Here is a 24,364-nt window from a genome sequence, read left to right as displayed (position 1 = left end):
GCTCTCTACAGGTGGCGCGGGGGGGGGCTGCATTCTCGGGGAGGGAAGGCTTTGTCTGTCTCTCCACGTGGCGGGGCGGGTCCCGATTCCCTGCTGCTGCTGCCGTGGCATTTTTAAAAGCAGTATATACAGCTGCATTGTAAAGGCTTTCGTCTGATTTTTATCGCTTTTTAACCGTGGTCTTTTTAGAAGTCGGTAGCTGATCTTGGCTTTGTATTCGGTCGGCGGGATTTTGTTCTGTGCCATTTACATCTAAAATGGGCTCGAAGTTAAGCACAGCACAAAAAGGAGTTTATTATCATATTGTTGCAATTTTAGTCAGTGCAAATGTAAAGTTCTCTAAAGGAAAATTGAAACAGTTTATAAGGTGGCTTTTTCTACACTTCCCACAAACTTCTCCTGAGGAAGTCCACAATATTCAATTTTGGGATAAAGTAGGGCATGAATTGATAACCTTAGGACAGTCTGGGAATACATCCTCAGCTAAATTTGTGTTCTGGAGTTTACAAATTCGGACCGCTTTGCTCAAAAAAAGGGAATTTGAGAAAAAGCCAAATGTTAAGCCATGTATCTCTGCTCTCCCTGTTTCTCCCTCTCCCAGCTCTAAACCTCTTACCCCAAACCTTGGTATTTTAAAGAGAGCACACTCTGCCCATTTTCTGGGAAGTCGACTCACTGAGCTCTTTAAAATGCCTGAGTTCCCTTGTCCACAAGGACCTGGCCAGACTGCATGGAACCTTTCCCAAAACCCTGTTTCCCCTGCTCTGAAACCCAGAGCATGTGTTAGCTTTTCAGAGAGCAGTGATGCCCAAAATGGCCCCCAGTCCCTAGGGGGTCCACAAGATGGAGGATGCCACGTGGCACCATCCTAAACCTGGTTGTCTTCTTCCCAAGATCCCCTTAAGCACCCCAAAATTCCTTCCCCATCCCTCTTCCCTCCTGTTCCTCATGACACCTTCCCTCCCCCTCCCTTACCTGCTGTACCCTCAGCTCCGCCCCTCTACTCCTCCCAGGGGGCGTCTGCTGACGTGATGTCACGGGGCGTTGCCGCCCCCTGCCTTCCCCCTGTCCCCGCCCCCTGTTCCCACGGTATCCCCACCCCCTGCCTTCCCCCTGTCCCCGCCCCCTGTTCCCACAGTATCCCCGCCCCTTGCCAGCTCCCTGTCCCCGCCCCTGTTCCCATTGCATCCCCGCCCCCTCCCTGGGTTCCCACGGTGGGGGCACACCCACTGCATTTCCTCACAGCTGTATTAGTGATCCCATTGCTTCCGATTCAAAGGATACAGGGCAGGGAACCTCAGACCCAATGCAGGGTCCCACTTTGTCATTCGCTTCTGTTACGTATCAGCTGGCAGCACAAGGGGGGGCAGCCCAAACTGCTAATTGGAGCTCTTTTGGACGACAATTGATTAAAGAAGTCTGTAAATCACACAAGGAATATGGCCCACACAGTCCATACTTCCGTGGCCTTTTAAATTCTGAACTGAGTAGGACTGTAGTAGTCCCACATGATTTAAAACAGCTTTTCTCGTGCCTCATTACTTCTACAGAATTCAAATTATGGGAATTAGCATGGAAACAACTGCTAAAAGAAGCTCTCCCAGGTTTGCATGCTGATCCAAACACGGCGAAAGATACCAATGGCATGCCAATTACCATTGAGCATCTCATCGGTGTAGGCCAGTGGTCTGCACCTTCAATCCAAGCTACTGTCATACCTGTAGAAGCACTGGAAAAGGTAAAAGAAGCATCTGAAAAAGCATTCTTTTCCCTCCAACCTGAGGGGCCTTTTGAGCCCTATAGTAAGATCAACCAACTACCATCAGAGCCTTTTTTGAAATTTGTAGAAAGGTTAACTAGAGCCATTGAAATACAAGTTAAAAAAGAGAATGCAAGGGAAGAGGTTTTAGAGGAAATGGCATTTACAAATGCAAATGAACAGTGTCGAGCCGCAATTTTGACTCTCCCTCTTGAACCCCCCCCACACTAAAAGATATGCTTCTAGTCTGTAACACGAAAGAGCCTCTGATGCGTGTTGCTGAAGACACCAGACCAAAGCTGCTGCCAAGACCACCACAGTGAGTTGCCGTGGCCAGCCCTGCGCCCATTCCCTCAGCACAGCAGTACCCTGGGCAGCAGCGAAGACCAGCAATGGTTGACCCACAAAGCCTTGCCTGCTTTGCGATAACCGTGGGCATTGGAGTAGCCAGTGCCCCCTGAAAAGGCCATTTGAGGAATTTAGAAACGGCACGGGAGGAGAACTACAAGCACTCCCAGGGGGTCAACAACAACAAAAAACTGAAAGGGGAGCGCCAGCCTGTCAGGCGTGCAGACACAAAAAGAGCAGGCCAAGGGAATAAGGGAAGCAAAACAAACCAAGTGCGCGGTAATATTACTATTTCTGTAAGTGAAGCAGATGCTTCAAAGAACATGTCTGCTGGTCCACTGTTGAAAGTTAAACAAAATAACCTTTGTTATGATTTAGGTGAACCTATGTTAACCACATCTTCTATCAATGAGCCTTACAGGTTGCAACTGACAGAATCACTGCACCTGAAAGACATCAGCTGGCATTTTGTCTCTGTCAATCCAGAACAGAAGGGTACTTGGCACTGAATTCGCTGTAAGTACATCGTCATTGGGGGACACCAAACACACACCACAAGAGATCAAAATTGCTCCAGGAATGACAACATCAGATCCTGAGCAATTCGTTCTTGGGCTGCACTGTTTCCACCCACCCATGTTTCTTCCCAAGGGACAAATTGTTGCACAAGCAATCCCTGTGCCATGTTTACCTGAAAGTACCGAAAAACAAGGGCCCACAGTTGCCCAGGTCCAAGTTATTGGGAAAGACAAACCCAAATTATGGTGTAATGTCAGTGGGGGTGGGGAGTCAAAATGCATTGAGATGCTTGTAGACACGGGTGCAGACTGCACAGTGATCCCAGTACAAGACTGGCCAGCACATTGGCCTTTGCAAAACGTTACTGGTCACGTTCAAGGTGTAGGAGGCCTGCAATTAGCAAGACAATCCAAAAGCATCATCCAAATCGAGGGACCAAATGGACAATTGGCAAATATCTGTCCATTTGTGTTAGATTATTCAGAACCGTTGTTAGGGAGAGATTTAATGGTCCAGTGGGGTGTCACAATTGATATTCCAGACTCCCCACAGCATTTTTGTACAGTGGTCATTGAACAACAGTGCCCCACCCAAAAACTGAAGTGGAAAACAGACAAACCAGTTGAGGTGAAACAGTGGCCGCTCAGTAAACAAAAAATAAAGGCGCTTGAGGAGCTAGTGGAAGAGCAACTGAAAAAGGGTCACATTGTAGAGACCACATCCCCGTGGAACTCTCCGGTGTTTGTCATCCAGAAAGCTGACAAAAAGAGATGGCGGCTCCTCCACGACCTCCGACAAATTAGTAATGTCATTGAAGATATGGGCTCTCCCCAACCTGGTATGCCATCCCCAACAATGCTTCCCCAGGACTGGAAATTAGCTGTTAGTGATATAAAAGATTGTTTTTTCCATATTCCCCTACATTCTGACGATGCACCACGTTTCGCATTCTCGGTCCCCACCATCAACATGGAAGCCCCTATGAAAAGGTACCATTGGACAGTTCTTCCTCAGGGACAAAAGGTCTCGCCAGCGATCTGCCAGTGGTATGTCTCTTCCCTGCTTTCCCCAGTGCATGCAGCCACAGAAAAAGCCATCATCTATCATTATATGGATGATATCCTTGTGTGTGCCCCCAATGATGATTTACTCACACATGTGCTTGACCTAACGATCCATGCATTGATTGTTGCAGGGTTTGGGCTCCAGGAAAAGAAAATTCAAAAGATGCCACCTTGGAAATATTTGGGCCTAGAAATTGGAAATAGGACCATTGTTCCTCAAAAACTAGAAATCAATCCAAAGATCAAGACCCTTGCGGATGTCCACAAGTTGTGTGGGTCTTTAAATTGGGTAAGGCCATGGCTCGGTCTGACTAACAAAGACGTTGCCCCTCTTTTCAATTTATTGAAAGGGGGAGAGGACCCGGGTGCTCCTAGGTCTATTACCCCAGAGGCACGGAAAGCTCTAGAAAAGGTTCAGATTGCAATGTCCACAAGACAGGCCAACCGATGTCGGCCTGACCTGCCATTCAAATTTATCATCTTAGGTAAGTCGCCACACCTGCATGGAATCATTTTCCAATGGGAGGAAAAACAAACACCTAAGGCAAAGGAAACACCTAAAAAGGGCAGGGACCAGAGGGACCCTCTCTTGATCATAGAATGGGTTTTCCTCAGTCACAAAAGGTCCAAGAGAATGACAAAGCCTCAGGAGCTGGTAGCAGAACTGATCCGGAAAGCAAGGACCCGGATCAGGGAGTTAGCAGGATGTGACTTTGAGTGCATTCACATTCCAATTGAGTTAAAATCGGGTCAAAATTCTATGCAAATATTAGAACAATTGTTTCGAGAAAATGAAGTGTTGCAATTTGCTCTGGATTCCTACTCAGGACAAATTTCTGTCCACCGGCCTGCCCACAAAATGTTCGAACAAGATGTTGAATTTACTCTCAAATTGAGAAGTGCTCAGAGTAGGAGACCTTTAAAAAACGCTCTGTCTTTACAGATGCATCCGGGAGGTCCCACAAGTCTGTTATGACTTGGAAGGATCCTCAAACCCAGCAATGGAAGACGGACATTGCTGAGGTGGAAGGTTCACCTCAGGTTGCTGAATTGGCTGCAGTTGTTAGGGCTTTTGAAAGGTTCTCAGAACCATTCAATCTTATTACAGATTCTGCATATGTGGCAGGAGTAGTATCCAGGGCAGATCAAGCAATACTGCAAGAAGTGTCTAACATCGCACTTTTCGAATTGTTTTCAAAACTTGTAAAGTTCGTCACCCACCAAGAGCAACCATTCTATGTGATGCACGTCACGTCACACACTGACTTGCCAGGGTTTATCGCTGAAGGCAACAGAAGGGCAGATGCTCTTGCTGCACCTGCAGTGATGGCCACTCTCCCAAATGTTTTTGAACAGGCAAAAATCAGCCACCAGCTTTTCCACCAAAATGCACCTGGCCTAGTTCGTCAGTTTCACATCACTCGAGAACAGGCCAAAGTGATTGTGGACACATGCCCAAATTGACAACAACATGCACTCCCTACAGTGAGTACGGGAACAAACCCTAGGGGGTTGAACAGTTGTGAACTATTGCAAACAGATGTAACACACATACAGTCATTTGGATGGCAGAAATACGTTCACGTTAGTGTAGATACCTTTTCTGGAGCAGTCTATGCTTCTGCCCACACAGGAGAGTCATCTAATCATGCCATTAAGCACCTCTTACAGGCTTTTTCTTTCATGGGCATCCCCAAGGAGTTGAAAACTGACAATGGGCCTGCCTACAAATCCAAGGAATTCGGGAGCTTCCTACAGCAATGGGGAGTAGAGCACAAAACTGGCATCCCCTACTCCCCTACAGGTCAAGCCATTGTAGAAAGGACTCACCGTGACATCAAAAGAGTCCTGGACCAGCAACAACAGGTTCTGAAGGTGGAACCTCCCCACGTCCAGTTGTCCAGGGCGCTGTTCACAATCAATTTTCTGAATTGTTCCTTTGACAGCCTGAACCCACCCATCCTACGCCACTTTGGGGGGAGCAGTCATAGGTTGATGAAAGAAAAACCTCTGGTTTTAGTAAAGGACCCTGAGACTAGGAAGACGGTGGGACCTTACAAATTGGTTACTTGGGGACGTGGATACGCCTGTGTGTCCACCCCCTCTGGGTTAAAGTGGGTTCCTTCCAAATGGGTAAGGCCCTATGTTCCCAAGGTCTCAGAGAAATCAACAGGAGCGCCCCAGGTTGCTAATGCTGCCTGGAGAAGGAAACACTGCACGCGTTCTCTGGAGGAAATTCCATTTAAGCCTCCTATCTGGAATAGTTTGTAATATGTTTGTCTTAAGTTTTCTTGTACCAGTTTAGATCCCATGGTTCGTGTGTAGTCTCGAGACGCCATGAGACCAAGCCTGCTCCTTGTCCTACTCGTGATCATCCCACCAGTGATCTCCTGGATAGTCCCTCAGCCCAAAGTACGTATGGACTACCTTGGCAAAAGATCTCGGACATCAAGAGAGAAACTAACGACTGGCTGAGTGGACTGTTCAAAGGCTGGGGACTCTTGGGCTGGTTGGGATCTATTCTGAAAACTGTGTTTTTAATACTGTTTATTTTAGTTATTGTTATTGTAGTTGTTAGCATTGTTTTTGGTATAATCAAACGCATGGTTCTCAAGTTGATTTCAAGCTCATCTCCCCCTCCTGAAGTTTACCATTTAGAAGCCCTTAGTGCTCCAATGAATGACATGGAAGCCTCAGTGGAAAGCACTGAACCTCCTGTAGAGGAGGAACCAACTTAGCAACCATGGTTTGGCAAGCACTCTGCACCACAAACCCAGTCCTCTTCTTTTTAAACAAAACTAGGGGGAGATGCTGCAGTGTGATGCCATTTCCTGTTTCAGCTATCCCAGTAGTTTCCCATGTGTGGCAATACCGTCTCCCTTCCCCTCCCCCTTGCCTCCTTGCTAAGTGCTGTCAGTCAATCTTATCATTCCAGCAGGGGTGTCGTGTGATTGGCAAAAGTTCAAAAGATGCCCCTCAGCCCTGGGGTCATTGGCTTGTCCAAGTGTCATTGTCCCCTGAGCCTTCCCCCCCTCCCACCTGGTTGGTGGCTCACCTGTCCCTTCCCTCCCCCTGCCCCCGAGGTTAAAAGACATGGAGACCATGCCATCAGGATTCTGTGGAGCTGTTACAAGATTCAGACATATGTGACTCTGGAATAAAACTCTGGATCAAACCCTCTGCAGAATCCATCTCCTTTTCCTCTTCACCTAGCCTGGAGCCTTTCCACTAGAGGTAAACTGAGTTTCTACCATGCCTGGACTTGTTCCGAGTGTCTAACTGCAACTTCCAGCCAGCCAAAGGTGTCTCTGAGGTGAAATACCCCAGCTGCCACCTTTGGCCCAGTGGCAAGGGTCAAGCCCAGGCACGTTCCACCTGCTATCCACAAAATACAACTGGGACACAAAGTGCTTGTGAAAGTGTGGAAAGAAGTTCCTCTCTCCCCTCACTGGGAAGGTCCCTTTCTTGTCCTTCTGACAACAGACACGGCCATTCGGACGGCAGAAAAAGGCTGGACACAGGCATTGCAGGTGAAAAAGGTCGAGCATCAGGAGGAGGCTCCTGAGTGGAGGATCACCTCTTCCCCTGGAGATTTAAAGATAAAACTATGCCGTCTAAATAAATGACCGACAAAGGGCGGATAAGTTGTATACTGTCAAATTGTGTATGTAATCCGTTCGTGCACTTCAAGTGCAAGTGCTGTCTGGAGGTCTTTGTTATACATTGTCAAAGGGGACAGTGGCCGAAGGGGTTGTGTACTCGGTGTTTGGAGGAGGAACTCGAACTGACTGACCACGTTTTAACTCTCACCACTGATCTAGGAATAATAGAATTTGATTCTCGAGAGTGTTATCACATATTCCAGAATGGTGTAAGAGGGAAACTGGATTCCAAGGCTGAGATCTTGGAGGTCGAGTGCCGGAAATCAGAGTACCTTGCAGTTCAGATGCAGTCAAGGTATCAAGGTGGGGCGCCTTTAAGAGGAGGTATGCGTCTCGGTCCGAGAGTGAGATCCTGAAAGAATACTCTTGCTGCCAAGAAGATGGTCTTCCTCGCTCCTGGTGGCACCCCAGGGGGCACAGGCAAAGGCAGAGGAGTACGCCTATGGGGAATCCTAATGGGCCTGAGCCTAGTCGTGTGCAGAACAACTGGTTTGCACACTGAGATCCCATCTCAGACAGGAGGACAGAGTCCTGTTGAAGAGTGCAGACAATGCACTCGGATTGTCCAAGAGGGACAAGAGGGAGTCTCAGCATACCAAGCCCTGAAAGATTGCATCATGGAGCAAGGCAGGTACTGCATCATGAATGGCACTCAACTGAAATTATGCAGATTGGGTGAAGAAACATTATGTTTCAGTCAAAAGGTGACAGTTAAGGGTGGGCTGTCAGAAGGGTTCAATCACAAAAGACAAAAAAGGAATGCAGGAAAGACATAGGTCCCTGTTTGTAACCAATGCAATCGAACTGTGTGGGTCAGAGGAAAAACTGAATTGGTTTTTGTAGCGTATTATCAAGTTAACCCATTGTGTTATGATAATACCCAACTTGAAATGTGTATAATGAACAGGAAAATGTACTGGGTTGGAAAGAATTTGAAATATGAAAATAAGCTCCCCCTGAACAGCGAGCCTGTCCTTGAAGCAAATGATGACAGGGCCTGTCTGCAATATGACAGGGCTTTCTGCTTCTTGAAAAACAAGGAAGGGATAGATCCCAAAAGCAAAATGAAGCAGATGGCTCAGGATTTGAAGAGACAGGAGTCAGAGTTGAGGAAAAGGAGGGTGGAGCAAGAATGGCTGAAAACTGAGTGAGCAATATGAGCAACTCAAGAGACAATACACCGACTGGGGACTACCTGCCCCAGATCGAAACTTATTCATTGACCTTGTCCAGGAAATTGCCACGGAACTGGGACTGTTGAATTGTTGGATTTGTAGGGGGCTGAAATCTGCCGAGAAGTGGCCTTGGAAAGGTGAGAGTTTAACCCCGGAGCAGCTGTTGAAATGGGATAATACCCGGGTCTCCAGGATGACACAGAGGCCTGAGGGCTGGGTGTTGGACCAGAGGGTGATTGGAACAATTTGTATCAGCAGGGAAGGAAAAGAATATACTGAGGTAGTTTGGTATACCCTGTGTATATCCACATTAGCGGTAAATTTAAGCAGTAGGAGCAAAGTCTGGCAACCAGAGCCTCCTACAGGATATTGGAGTCAGAAAAGAGAGACAAATTGTGAATGGAACAATAAGATTGGACTTTGTAGGGTCAAAGGCTCCAGAGTTAACCCTTACCAATCCTTGGAGGAATTAAGAGAATATTGGAAGGAACCAGGCAGAACAAACATCAAGTGGAAGGCCCCTGACAGAATTTACTGGATCTGTGGGAAGAAAGCATACAGTGAGTTACCCCCAAAATAGAAAGGGTCGTGCACTTTAGGTATGATACTACCTGTGTTCTTCACTCTCCCCCGATCAAAAAGTGACCTGTTAGGGGCTCCCTTGTATGAGACTCTGAACAGGGAGAAGTTTGAAAAAGAAATTCCCTGCCATGGGAGGCAGTCAGACATGGGGAGAGGAAGAATGGCCGGCCGAGAGGATAATAGAATATTATGGGCCAGCCACATGGGCACAAGACAGGAGCTGGGGATATAGGACCCCAATTTACCTACTGAACAGACTGATTAGGCTACAGGCAGTGGTAGAAATAGTCTTGAACCACACCTCAGTAGCCCTTGAGTTGTTAAGCCAGCAACACTCTCAAGTGCGGGCTTTCGTGTACCAAAACAGAATAGCATTAGACTATTTGTTGGCCAAGGAAGGGGGAGTGTGCGGAAAATTCAATGAGTCCGAGTGCTGCATTGAGATTTACGATTATGGAGAAACCATCAGAGGTTTATCAGCAGAGATCAAAAAGGTGGCTCATGTCCCAGTCCAAAAATGGAATTCCATTTTGCAGGCAACTTGGTGGAACTGACCATTTGATGGGGCCTGGTGGAAAAAGATAATATTCTTTGTGATGTGTTCAGTAGCTGGGGTCATATTCCTACCGTGCCTAATACCTTGCTTTATTAGGCTGATACACTCTGTGGTACAGGGCATGCAAATAGCAGCCATGCCAATGGACCTGGAGCTGGCTTCTGAAAATAACAAAATATCTAAAATCATGAACTTGGGGGAAGGAGAACAGGAAAGTAAGGCTGCTGAAGTCCTAGCAAAATTCAAAAATCAAAGCAAAGGTGATGGAAACATTTACAAATTATACCAAGGGGTCCCACAAGGAGAACAGAACACAGAAAGAATCTGAAAAGTTCCCCCTCTCTTTGTAGGAAGCCCTAAGAGGTGAAGGGTAGATTTAGTAAAAATGTAGATAATAGATATAAGGGTTGTAGTGGGAGCATGAATTAATGTGTTTATATAGAAGAGGAGGGATTGTAATATATGTTATAAAGTAATTCATGCTTAAGGGGAGAATGTACACAATAAAAATTGTAAAATCCAAGGAGCACAAGCAGCCCAGAGACAGATAACTACTCCGGAATTACAAAACTCCTGAAGGCAGCAGGAGAACAATGCTTTGTTTACTAAGAAAAGAACGTGGCCTGGGCGGACATGGGCTTCCTCCAGAGCCATCAGGGAACACCCAAGGGTGATCATCCCTTGATAGATACCATCAATCAAGATAACCGAAGTCGCCAAGGAACATACATCTGAATACGCCACTTCCCCTGACATGATCAACGCCTTTCACTACTCAGGAAACAGCAATTGTGCAGCCCTGCACAGTGAAAGAAACCTTCATACATATGCGGGGTTACAAAAGAAATTGGGGTACCTCTGCCTCAGGCATAAAAAACTGTATAAAACAGCCCTGCTGGAAATGGCATTCGTGAACAGAGGGAGATCCGGTGCGATAGAGGTCGGATCTAGGTTCACCCAGCGCTGATCCCGGGCTCGACGCTGTCTCTTTGGCTGTGTTTTTTTGAGGGCCGTATTTTGGTCGCGAAAATAAAATCTTTCGCATTTATTAATTTGGATTTCTGGCTGATAATTTATAACACTTTTCATTACATTAGTTAATGCATATTCATTAGGATTATACATATTCAAACATTCTTGTGAGTTCTTTTACATGTTCTGGGAATTCTTTTTGCTGTGTTTGATCTTTGACCCATTGAGCAATAGTGTACATTTGATTTTTGTGAGTCGTGTATGTCATTTCCTCACAACATGTATGCCATTTCCTCACAATGGCAGATGGGGAATTATTGATCGCTGCACAGTCAATGGCAGGAGTCTTTTTCACATCCTTTCTTTCGATGTTATCTGTGTGGTTCCTTCAATGTTATTGAATCATACAGACAGTTTTAGCTTTTTCCACAGACTTATCTGAGTTTTCTCACTATTGTCAGCTAGTTACAAAGATAACATTCTGCAAAAGTTATTACATAGCCTCTATTTTAATATTTTGCGAAAGCCTAAACTATATTTATCACACTAATATATATAAACTACACATGGCCAGAGCATTGGCTGCAAAAGCTGACAAATTATACTATATCCAAAAACAATTAAAAGTGATTAGAAAGTGTACTACATCACAATTGTTGCAATTAATACTAATCTGCAAAAGCTAATACATAACAGCAAAAGCCAATAACTATATTGCCATTTATAACATTTTCTATATATATTTTCTATATCTTTTCTCTCTTTCATTCTTTCTTCTTCTAGTTCCCTCTTCTCAGAGTTTTGAGTAACTAAAATTGGATGGGCTTGGAGTTTGCTAAGTTGGACGGGCTAATTTAATGCTTTGTGAAGTGTTTTATGTTGACTGAACACTGCTCTAAACTTCTGCCAAAGTTCTCTGATTTTTTGAAATTGCCAGTAAAGTTTTCTGTTGTTTTCACCCCTTGAGAATATCTTGACAATATTTCTTCTGTGTCTAACTCAGAGTACACGAAAAAGCATAAATCCTTTTAAGAGTCTCATCAAGCAAGTTTTTTGGGGGCCTTACAGTGGTAAATGTAGAATGAGTGTACAAAACCTGAGATTAGTGAGGAACCCCATAAAGACAGTTTCATCCTTTCCCAATGAAATGTGGGGTAATGTAGCAAAAATGGGCACTTGCTTAACTTGCTGTTGACCTATTTCTCAGTACTTTTGAGAATGATCTCTGAATAATATATTTTTTGTACTGTTTCTCCTATTAACATTGTTTGTTGTTATAGCTTAAAATGTTACTTTGTTTTCTAAATCATTAAATTCATAAACATTTAAGTTAGATACCTGCTTTTCTAAGTTTAAAATGGCTAGAAGTCAGTACTGCAAAAAACCCAATTTATTAGAATCTTTGGCAAACACAACAAACCATTCCCAGCACAACTCCATTTGTAGATCAAAATGTTCATAAGGATAATTTAAGAAGACATCTCAGAATTCAGTTCAAAGGTGAGTATATACCACATGTAGATAGTTCTGCAGAATTAAAAATCAGTCCAAACTTTTTGTGTAAAATGCATAACGATCTTATATATCTCCTTATACATATTTAAAGGCTTAGATGCCCTTTCAGAGCTGTCTTCCACACAAGTGTTATTAGATCTCTTCATTCCCCAGAGTGGCTATGTAAATTTCCACTAATTTAACTTGAATGTGCATTTAAAGTAGGATAAAGTGTGCTTTAACTTGTGGTGTTTATCTTAATTTAACAAAAATATGTCTCTCAAATGTCAGCTCCAAGTGGAACACTGTTGGGTGTTAGGTTTTTTCCTTTTGTTTCTTTTTACTTAGGGACTTTTGTCCCATAAGTTGCTAGGAAAGAGCAATGACTGTGTACTTAAGAAAAACAAAAGAAGTGGCCAAGCTCAGAGGAGGAGGGCATCTGGCTGCACTTCTCTTATCTGAGGGGCAGAGATACCTCGATAACTGGACTGGTAAAGGACCCAGCTGGGGCAGCTGCTCTTTCTCTCTTTCTTTCTCTTTCTCTCTCTCTCTCTGCTTCGGAAGAGGGTGGTTGGAACTGCCGCCTGGGGGAGTGAATTCGCTGGTGCTTCCAGAGCCCAGCCCAGTCCTGCTTCTTCTACTGTGGGGTGAGCCTCTGCTCGTGAGAACAGTAACTGAACTGGGACACCTACATACCTCCCTAAAAGAGGGACTTTTCACCATCTGCTCGGTTGCCTGGGATCCTGAGCTCGCCTCTCCCTGCTGTGCTTGGAGCCAGGCAGCCGCTGCCCCATCCTTGCCGCTTCTTCGGCACTACTCCGAGCTTTCTCTACACTGTAGCCCCTCACCTCCTGCCTGCTGAGACGTCCCACGGTTCCACCTACAGTCATGGAGCTTCTGATACATGTCATCTACCACCCCGGGATTTTTGCTCATTCCTGCTGTTTCAGCTTGCTGCTTCCAAGAGTCCTGCTGGGGCGCGTGGATCAACTGCCCCAAGGGTTTGTGAAACAAGCCTCTCTTCCATCCCTTCCCGTCTTGGTCAAGCCATCATTACCACGTGCTCTCTGAGCTCACTCCAGGGCACCCCCTGCAGCCCCGGGGGAATCATTGCACCTGCCCTGCCCACCAGGAGCCACCAGTGCCCCTGCCGGCTGTGACCATCACTACACTAAAGGGGAAAGTGCCTGCGGCTGAGAAGGCTGATACTGGGTTTCTGGTTCTATTTGTTGTAACTGCCATAGGTATTGTTGATTGTTTGCCTTGTTATACAAACTAGTAAAGAACTGTCATTCCTATCATCATACCTTTGACTGAAAGCCCCTTCATTTTAAAATTAAGCCCCTTAATTTCAAAATTATTGTATTTCAGAGGGAAGGGGATTACATATTCCATTCCAAGGAAGGCTCCTGCCTTCCTTAGAAGACACCTGTCTTTCAAACCAGGACAGAAACACACTAAAGAAAAAAAAAGAAGGTTGCTCAAACTGAGGTGCATATATGTCAGTATTCATTATGAGAGTCAGCTTTGAATAGGGTAGTCTGGTGTATAGACCTGAGTAACAGTGCAACACCAAAAAGCATGGAGATGTTAAAAAAAAGGATTTGTATTCAATGGAGTGACTTTCACAAGTAAATTTAAGGATTTTTTGGAGAAAAAGGCACCAAAATATATAGGTATTTAAATTGTCAGAGTATGAAAGCCATTTACATTTTTTGCTCAACTGAAGTTATGGAAATTGTGACAATGATTAAGAGGGATGTGCAACAGAAAGCAGTAATTAATATCCAAGTGGAATAGTCAAGTGTTACATATATACCAGCTTATTGATACCAGTGGGACCTCAGCTACATTGTTGCACATATAATGCTGCTATACTCCAAATCTGGAAGAGGAACTGAGGAATTCAGAACAGTAAACTAGTAATATGGGAAGAGTAAAGCCTGAAAAGAATGCTTAGAAGCTTGATAACTTTTCCCAGGCTGTCAATCCTTAAAATCATAGAATGGTTGAGGCTGGAACCTAGTCCACATCTTCCCCCTGCCATCCCCAGCAGGGTCATCTGGAGCTAGTTGCTCAGGACCATGTCCAGACAGTTCTTCAAGAAGGGAGACTCCACAACATCTCTGGGCAAAATGTTGCAGCGTTCAGTCACCTTCACAGTAAAAAAAATTAGTTTTCTGATGTTGAGATGGAAACTCCTATGATTTAGCTTATGCCCACTGGCTCTCGACCTGTCACTAGGCACTACTAAAAGAGCATGTTTCCCTCTTCTTCATTCCTTCCCATCAGGTATTTGTATGCATTGATGAGAATCTGAGTCTTCTCCAGGCTAAACACTCCCAGCTCTCTCAGTGTGACCATCTACACCTGACCCCTGGTAATATGGTTAACATAACTAATGCCATTAGGCAAATTAGGCCATTCTCTGTGACTCAACTGGGCATATATCAGTCCCATTTTCCCTCATCAGGCCTTGAAGGTCTTGTGTGCTAGGCAGACTTCTCCCCTTTCCTATCAGTCTCCAGGTTCCTGGGTGCCAGGCTAACTACTCTCCTCCTTACTGGCCTTGAAGGTCCCAGGCACCTGGCTAGTCAGGTGGTTGTGACCCTGATACACAACAGGGAAGCTTAGCAGCACACATAGCACTGCCTATAAAATCAAGCAGTTAAATCTTAAGTGGGACTTGGACTGAAACAGCAGTTGGACAGCAGAACTTGTGATCCTCCAGTGGTCAGGGATGCCTCCAACATCATCTGCTCCTACTGAGGATTTAGTGACTCAAATTCTTTTACATCTTTCAAGCCTAGATTATGATTGTTATATTGATATGGAAAGTCACGTGTTAAAGATTTGACCTGACATGCAGAGGATCCAGGTGATTAGAAGGCATAAGCTAAGCTATGCCTTGAAATTCTGTGCTATGCTACTTATAAAATTGTGCTACACTGATTCTGCTTATTAAAACACCTGTTCTACTCTGATGATACCATTCTATGCTGATCATAAAAGTCCGGTAAAAAAAAAACAACTTTAATTGCAACTACAACTTAGTTTCATCATGATTCTGCCAAGGATTTCCAAAACAACCTGTCTGTCCCCATAAAGCCAGGTGACAGCCTTTTCTCATAAGAGAGGTGCTCCAATCCTTTAATCATCTTTGTGACTCTTCACTGGTCTCTCTCCATAATATCCATGACTCTTGTACTGGAGGGCCCAGAACTGAACGTAGTACTTTAGATGCAGCCTCACCAGTGCTCAGTAAAGGGGAAGGATCACCTTCCTTGACTTTCTGGCAACGACAGCCCAATGCAGCACAGGGTGCTGTTAGCCTTATTTGCCACAAGGACACATTGCTGGTTCATGTTTAGCTTAGTCTCCACTAGGACACTACAAACATACAGTCCTTTGCTGCAGAGCTGCTTTCTAGTTGGTGAGCCCCCATCATGTACTGGCGCATGCAGTTGTTTTTTCCCAGGTGTGGGACTTAGCACTTTCCCTTGTTGAAATTCATGAGGTTCCTGTCAGTCCATTTCTCCAGCCTGTCAAGGTACCTCTTGATGGCAGCGCAACCCTCTGGTGTATCAGCCATTCCTGCCAGTTTTGCATCATCTATGCACTTGCTGAGGGTGCACTCTTTCCCACTGTCCAGAGGTGTCGGCAACTTGGTGTCAAAAATATATTTTGGGCTATTCCTATAAGATTTTTCCCCCCTATAATCAAATTTCAGTATTCAAAATAAAGCTTTGTAATTTACCTTAAACAACATAAAATAATTAAGTGTTCACTGATTAGTATGAAATACTTTATGTGCTTCAAGGAAATTCACAGCACTGTGCTATTATTCTCTTCACTGCTCATCATGTCTAGTTTTGGATAAATTCTACTTTTTTTTTTAATTTAGTGAGCAAAATAAAATTCCAATTCTAGTTAAGCCCATTAATTCAAAGCAGTCAAATCTATGAGCTAAACACTGACAAACACTTCTACTGTTCCCTGCTTCTTAACTACTGATTACAGTGTAAGCTAGTGTGTTTTGGAAATAAGATGCTTCCTCACAGACTTGCTTAAACCCCTGAGGAGGAATTTTCCTTTTTTGGTGAAATACAATTTAAGCATTATGCTTTACCTCAGTGAAATTCCATCTTAATGACATTCATACTTACATGCGGGAAAAAAATTGACTTAGCAAGCAAACTTATTTCATAAGGGGAAAGTATTATACCAGCACATATGGCCCAACTCTAAAATACTAAACCTTTTTAAATTAAAATACTGAAGAAACTGCTTCTTTGCAGTCTGAAGTCGCATCACTACATTTTGCTCATGAGAATAAAATTTAAAGTCATGAGTTGCACATAAAGGATTTATTTTAAATGTTTTAAGGATAGAGTTACATCATAATTATAAAAATTACTTACAGAATTAAGTAACAGATTTAAAGTGTTCATACTTCTAAATGCAAAGAAAATAAAAAATAATGAAACCAAGCTTTAAAGATGAAGTCACTACCTAATTTTAAAATGTGAACACGAAGACCTTTGAACAATAAACATACCAAGAACCATTCAAATTGCACTAATGATATAAAATACAAAATGCACAACATTTTCAAGGAACCAGAAACTGTTTTTTACCCTAATTATTTTTCCCTGAAGCAACTGTAATTTATTCTATTTGAAGATAAATCCTCAATTTTAAAGAATTAATTTTAAGAAGATGGATACCTATTGTAATAAATAGGATTTTCCCCAAAGTATTTCAGTCTTTATGTAGTCCCACTTAGTTTAGGGTTTGGCATTCAAAAGAAAAAAAATTCATTGTTGTACTTATCAATTATGATTTTATTTATCCTTGAGCAGAATACATGGTCCCTTCAAATGCTGTATGACATACAACTGGAAAATTACCTTTCGTTGGAACTATGTTTGCCTCACCAGTGCATTTAATCCTATTAACAACCATTCAAACAGCACAATAAGGAAATTCACAAAAAACTGAACACAAAATAAAAACAGAACAAACCCCAAACCTAAACATTATAACATGCAACTTCCATTTGTTACATTGAATGTTCTAACCTTCTAAGCATGCAAAAAAGGATGGTCTGCATTTAAGGTGGGTTTTTTTTTCCTTTTTAAAAGTTTTCCATGGCAGCTCGACATCATGCACACACAATATACAACAATACTACAGCAGGTAAATGAGGCTAATAATTTTTATACCAAGATCCATGGCTTGTGTCATCACAAGACCTATGATAAATTTGGAAAGTAATGTTGAACCCCTAGAACAAGGGACCAACATGTAGTTACTAGGGTAATGCAAGCACTGCATGCAGATCTGAAACATGAGCCTTAAGTAAGCCCAAAACAGATGGGGCAGGGAGTGGAATAAGTCTCAAGTCTCAAAATGGTGGTTTAAGCTATTAAAAAAACCAACCACAAAACCAAAACCACCCCTCCACACAAATCTTAAGAAAAAAAAGATGAAAAGAAAAATCCCATGCAACAGACAATGGGGACATCTAAAAACAACTATAAAATTTGACAGTATATACTGTATAGATTATATTCTAATTAGCAAAATATGTGGTGTATTAGAGTGGCTTACATAAAACCCCACAAATGCAATCCAAATGCTAAAAATGTTCCAGTAGAGCTAAACCTCAAATATTTCAAAACAAACCTTGTTGTTACATCCTTAGATGTAAAGCCCAAAATTCATTGTACTATGTTATTAGTGTATTTTGTGTGTAATCAATACACTCATTCTTGTGCCACAAATATCAACTTGGGCTCATGGAGCCAGGCTCAGCTTTGAGATTTACATGCAGGACTCTTAAGAGTCAATAGGAAGCACATAACAGATCTGCAGGATGAAAGCACTGTGTTGCAAATCTGTTCATTTTGTTCAAAACACAATGAAAATTTACTGACTCAGATACTTGGTGCTTAAAGACCGGATTGAGAAGTTTTGAACTGAAAGACAATAGCCTGCCTTTGGTTGCCCATGGTGAAATACAGGACATAATGCAATATAGTAGCAAGGGACAAAGAATTGATACCATATTTATACAGTATTACCATTTAACAGCATAATGAGGCACAAGCCTTAAGGCTAAAGCATGAAATCAGGCAAAAAAAAAAAAAAAAAAAGACAGAAAAGGATTTAAGCCACTGAGTCTTTGCTATTAAGAATGTTCACAATAGAGGTCAGACCCCTGATCTCTGATTAGCAGTATCTCTCCTGCATCCTTCCACTAACATCATCAGGTTGGATATCTACGTATTCCTTCTTTCCATCAATAGCGTTGACTGTATTCACATTCTTCACATACTGTATTTCTGTGAAGCAGTGGTTTGAAGCCTGTAGAGTTCTGTTTCAACATGAAAATTTTGTTGCTGTGCTGATCCTCATTACAATTATGATGCTTTTAAAAGTTGTTATTCTTAAAAACCCGAATACCCTAACCTTGATTTACAACTATCTTGCAAGATTAAAACTGTGAAAGGATTCTGCTGTTGTGGGCTGTTATTTGCATCCACAATCTAATGCAGATGACTGAACCACTGAAACAGCCTATAGCTCCCATTAGATAGTACACCACTGGCATGCATAACTCTAGTGTTCACAGAATGAAATTTATGTTAATGGCATACCTCAAAGCAAGTACACCACAAAAGGCAACAACAGGTTTAAACTGTAGATTTGTCTGGACACTCCTTACGTGGAAAAGCCAAAAATAGAATACACTGAAATTATACCTTCTTGATCCAAAATGGTTAAAAACAATAGCAAACCCCAGCACAAAACAAAGGAATACAGCAGACTGAGGAGAAGGCAACAAATGCTTCTCCTTCTCTAAAGAAGGTCCTCAGTGTAAAAGGACCCCCCTCCCACATAACTTGTATTTACTGTGTAAAAGATTAACTAATACTAGCTTTCTAAGTTCACACACAAACATCCAGGTTGCTAGGTTCTGATATTAAATGAGAGACTACTGATTGCTGATGTGTAGTCCAAAGTCTGCTTAAGTAGCATTATATACTGTTAAACTTGTGGCACCAAGCACTTGTATTCTGCTACGAAATGTGAATAACAAAACAGAACACAACATTTAGGATTAATGGCAGCTTTGTTGTGTGTATTTTACTGGTTCCTAAAACTTGTAAACACAGGCCCTTAACCTTCATTTTCTAATTAGCTGGATATACAGATTAAATATATTTTTATAGATTAAAGCCTTTTCACTGAAAGGTGCATAAGTCAAACACTTGATATCCTACTGCCCTGTGACTAGTAAAAAACACACAAGTATTTAATAACTTAATTTGAAACAGAATAGAAACACAGTAAATTGATGTTACGTGGGTTAGACACTCCTTACTGCTGCACAAACTGTTTAAACCTTTCAGAAAAGTCATCTCTGTCTCAACCCAGAAAACAAGGACTGCCAGTAGCCAAGAAATGAAATTTAATGTTGCAAAAGAAGACATATGAAAAATAGCAAACTACACTTGCATGTGGCAGTTGAACAGGTGATGCAAGGTTGAAGAAAAAGTTAATCTAAGAAAAAATTTAGATTACAATACTAGATTGACTTCACACAGCTTGAATTTGCAACTGTTCTTAGCTTTTAACTCCCTACCACCCAAATATATTGATTTCCTTCAAGAAAAGGAGCTGTCTTACACAAGATGTGTCATATTCACATAAATTTGTATTATTCAGAACAAAACAGTTGCTGGCAGAGATTGTGGGTTCGCAGGGACATCTAAATTTTCATTCAACTGAAAAACAGTCAAGTCTGTGTCTACAAATTTTACATTTAATAGTTCCACAAATTTGGCAGAAGTTCATGATGATGTCTAGGATGTCTTCACCAAATCATAGACATAAATATGGAAATCATCATCAAACTTGATGAAATAGACAGATGGTTTGGCTTCAACTTGATGAATGACCATGCCAGTCCGTTTTGAGCCATCTTCTTTGGCATATTCCACTTGTTTGCCTACCAGGCTGTCTACAACTTCACCTGGTTCTCGTTCTGCAGGAGGCGAATCATCTGTAATATGAAAATACATCGTACTTTGGTAGACATTTATGGATTTTTTGCGATATACAAAACTGCAGACTTCTTTATAAGTTAAGAAAGTCACAAGTTCAAAATGCAAAGTATGTCTAAAGTAGTTTAGACAAGCGCCTATTGCCATGCTTCTAGAGTAGTCACAGATTTTATTTTTTAAGTAATACTGTTCACTTTTATGAATTAAAAATTAGCACTTCAATTGGTTAGAAAAGTAAATCTTTTGACATGAAAGTTTACACACCAATTACAAAAAATGTTTGTAGATAATTGAATTTGAGCCCCCAGCAGAACAAGGCACTGAGTATTTTTAACAGAAAGGCAGGTGTACTAGAACTCACTATCTAAAATGTCAATGCAAATATGTCATTGCAAAAAAAAAACATCTTCCAAGCTAAGTGTGACCTCCTTAATCAATAATGCTGTAAAAAGGAGCTTTCAATTTTACACTAGAATGGATACTGTTGTGAAGTTTAATCTTATTATTTGCTTTTCAAGCAAAATCTACCCAGAAGTATCTTTAAATACACAATTCACATTGTCTGTAAAGGACCCAAATTATTGACAATTTTTTTTCTTTTTTTTTTTATTAGCTAAAATCCCTTGAACAACACTGATTCTGCAAAAAATATTTCTAGGAAAAAAGCCAATAACCTTCTTTAAAAAAGAAAGAAAAAATATTCCTCCTAACCTATTGAAATTTTTTCCTGTTTATATGTTTAAACATATGAGAGAAAATGAGTTTTGAAAATATTAGTGCTTCTTTCCTCCAAGAAACTATTCAAAAACTTTCCAAACTGATGATGCTTACCCAAAATAAATTAACCTATTTTAGTTAGCCCCAAGACATTATTTTTATAACAACTGCTTCAAAAATATAACTCCTTGATTTGTGACACTTCTATAAGAAAATAACAATGGAAAGATTCTAGTTTGTCCATGTAAAAAAAACTCTAAGTGTAATCTCTTCATAACAGTATGCATATCTTTATCAAAATTAGGAATTATAATGGAAAAGGATTTTCCAGTATTTATTGCATATTTCACCACTGACTCAAGGAAAATATTTCAGAAATTGTTGAATACACATATTTTTTCAGTTGTGTTGTAACCTTTGCTAGTTTTGATACTTAAAAAGATACTTTGTCAACTCTCTTTTCCATACATAACCCATAAGCTGTATAATAATACAGAGAGATGACACTTTTCAGAATAAAAAAGTAACCAGTCTACTTACTGGAATCGGGCATAATGCGAAGGTCACCTTCTTTATAGTCATCTAAGAGTTGGTACATATACAACACAGGATCTTTCTCGTAGGTAATATAAAACCATGTGTTCATAATAGGAGCTCGAGCCAAGACCATCCCCCTCCATTCATCTTTTGAGCCATCCTCTGTCTCAAACATATGCTCCACAGCTTTGCCAATCATTGTGTCTGCCAGATGGGCATCACTAATTCGAGATGAAGCTGAAATGGTAGCAGTTCATAAGTATGTCCATTCAAAAAGTACAGAAATAAATCTTTACAAAACATAATCTTTATCCAGATTCATTAATAAATTAATTTGAAAGTTAGTCAATTCACATAAAAAACAAATAATGCCCATTTCAGAGAGCTGAAGATCAAAGAACAGCAGAACTCAATTATTTTAACATGTTAACACTCTTTATTGACATTTTCCATCATTGCACTCCCCCCCAATCAAGCTATCATACTGCAAGGTAAAGGGAGACCAATATAAGCCACAGCAAGGACTAGCACCTGTATTTTAAATATTTATACTGAAGGGGAGGAGGAGGGGAGGAAGAGAGGCTAAATCACAGAGCAGCTGTATGAAGTTATTAATGAAGGTGTTAGGTTTGGTTCCCCCTAACCCCATTCTAGAGACTGCTACTGATTTCTTTGCAGTCAGGAAACCCAAGAGTTGATTCCATTAAAAAAACCCCACCTTATTAGTCAAACTTTGAACTTTACAGTTTGGAAACACCTGCAGTTTAACAATTCTGTGCTAATTATAAAAAACAATAAAGCCTTGTTACTAGTTAAGTTACTAGTTACTAAGTTATTTCACTTAGAAAATGCTTTTTTCCCCTCCACTTGTATTAATACCTATTGAAAGCACATTAAAAAAAAAACCCAACCAAACACATAATTAATGTCAAACACATGCAAGACAGCATAGCCAGGATATTTCTTAGCTGGCTCAGAGTTTAAATTTTAATAGAAATATCGATGCTACATGTACATAAGCTCATTAGGGATAAGACTCTCAAAAAGGAAACCCATGGAACTTTCTACATACAATTTAAAGACAAGAGACAGCACTAATCTTTCTGTTATCATCAAAACTTTGTGAACTAAAAAAATAAAAATTGAACAGAGCATTTAGATTATCTGCCATATACTGAAAAGTAATTTAATAAAATTTAAATGTTCTGACAACATATATACATATAGGAAAAAACCTCTTACCAACTCTGTCTGGAAGGACTTCAAGTGCTGAAACTCTTTCATCTTTGTGCAGTTCTAGTCCATACACACAATCAAATCCATCGTACTTTATAAGATAGAGGGAGGGATTTACAGGAACTTGATCAAGAACTGTGCCTTTCCATTGTGTTACAGGTCCGCTCCCTTCTCTCCAGCCATGCTGTATTCTGCAGCCTACAATGTTTCTTCGTGGCTGAGAAATAGGTTTGCTTGGTCCAACATTGTTTCTATGCTTTCTGTACACAGATACAAACATAACATTAAACAAGTACATACTCAAAATTCTACTCTGGACAAGAGCTGCATGCTTTAAGAAGGCAATATATTATACTTATATATAAATATAAGATACATTAATTTATACAGCTTAGTGCACCTTATTCAAATTAGGTTATAAAGAATACTACATTGCTCTGGTAAAAGAAAAAACCCACACTGAAAAGTAGTGGAATACTTTCACCATTTTGTATAAGGTTGCTTTCATAATAGTAGTTCCTAAAACTAGTTTGCTTAAGCCAAAAGAACTATTTTAGGCATTGCCACACAGAAAATCAAAAGTAAAACTTGATTGTTAAAACCCTAAATCAGCTCTGAAAGAGCAATGTCACCTAATAGTATATACTTTTGCTACCTTGTTGCTCTCCGCAGAACGGTAAACATAATTCCCTCACCCCAATAGGAAGAATCCAGTGGAAACATTAGTGGTGGTTGATTAAAATTCTTCAGAGCATTTGTTTTCCCTAACTTGTCATCTGAAGGAAATTTCACTTCCCTCTGCACTTACAGGTATCTTTGACTTCAAGTACTTTTAAAGGCACATGGTAGCAACAACATTTTCTAACATTCCTTTTTAGTACAACACAAGAAAAATTATATGCAAAGGTCACTGCAAGAGAAGTGATACTCTCTAAGCAGATAATAGATTAAATATACTTTTTACCCTTCCTCATTTTTGTAATCTAACTTGCATAGGAAGATTCCTTCTGGTGAATGGCAGTTGCTCTGATAAACAGTCATGTAAGCTATTTGACAGTTTCAACCCACTAAAACAGTGTTACACAAGTTTTATTCTATTGAGTTAAATAAACCCAAACAGTAGCTTGACATTTGTGAATACAACACATGAAGAAACATGAACATTACAACATTACATTGGTGATAAATGTATATAATCATCTTTATTTTAGCATGTTACAATATGCATATTCATTCTTAGAGTGATACTTAGTGGGTTGCCTGATTAAAATTCTCACAAATGTTAGCTAATTCCAAAATAAACGTTTTTATTAATTACCAGTTATAGTAGTCTTCATTTAAATGGCAATATACACATTAGAAGCATGCTTAAAAGCAACATCTAAAAAAAGAAAAATCAGTTGCAGAAAACAACATCCATCCTTAGATTAGTGACAGTGACCAAAGAAAAATGTCTCTAGGAACAATGAAAGCTCAAAGAACAACCCATGTATGCAAGAGATCCAAAAGACAAAAATAGCAATCTTATCAATGAAGTCTCATAATAAATCTTAAAAACCAATAAAAACAGTATATAAAATTAGTAATGCTGAAGATGTAATCATAACTCCATTAAAAACAAGATGTATAATTCCTTCAATAGCTTGTCCCACCTCAAGACTTTCATTCTTC

At 41.0% G+C, this 24,364-nt stretch overlaps 1 protein-coding gene across 1 annotated transcript in view; it reads right to left on the bottom strand.

The window, feature by feature from the left end:
• Positions 1 to 18,317: 18,317 nt before the first annotated feature.
• LOC129132435 (spindlin-Z-like) overlaps positions 18,318 to 24,364 on the bottom strand; it is a 39,698-nt gene continuing 33,651 nt past the window's right edge. The window contains exons 3-5 of the mRNA XM_054651510.2: positions 22,700 to 22,953; positions 21,461 to 21,694; positions 18,318 to 20,202 (exon numbers count right to left, since the gene is read on the bottom strand). Of these exons, the coding sequence (XP_054507485.1) occupies positions 20,003 to 20,202; positions 21,461 to 21,694; positions 22,700 to 22,953 (688 nt within the window). The 3' untranslated portion in view covers positions 18,318 to 20,002. The remainder of the gene's footprint in view (positions 20,203 to 21,460; positions 21,695 to 22,699; positions 22,954 to 24,364) is intronic.

The sequence above is a fragment of the Agelaius phoeniceus genome, chromosome W (genome assembly GCF_051311805.1).
Source record: "Agelaius phoeniceus isolate bAgePho1 chromosome W, bAgePho1.hap1, whole genome shotgun sequence".
NCBI classification, from domain to species: domain Eukaryota; kingdom Metazoa; phylum Chordata; class Aves; order Passeriformes; family Icteridae; genus Agelaius; species Agelaius phoeniceus.
The sequence above is the reverse complement of the archived record's forward strand: the minus strand, read 5'-3'. Positions and strand labels throughout refer to the sequence as shown.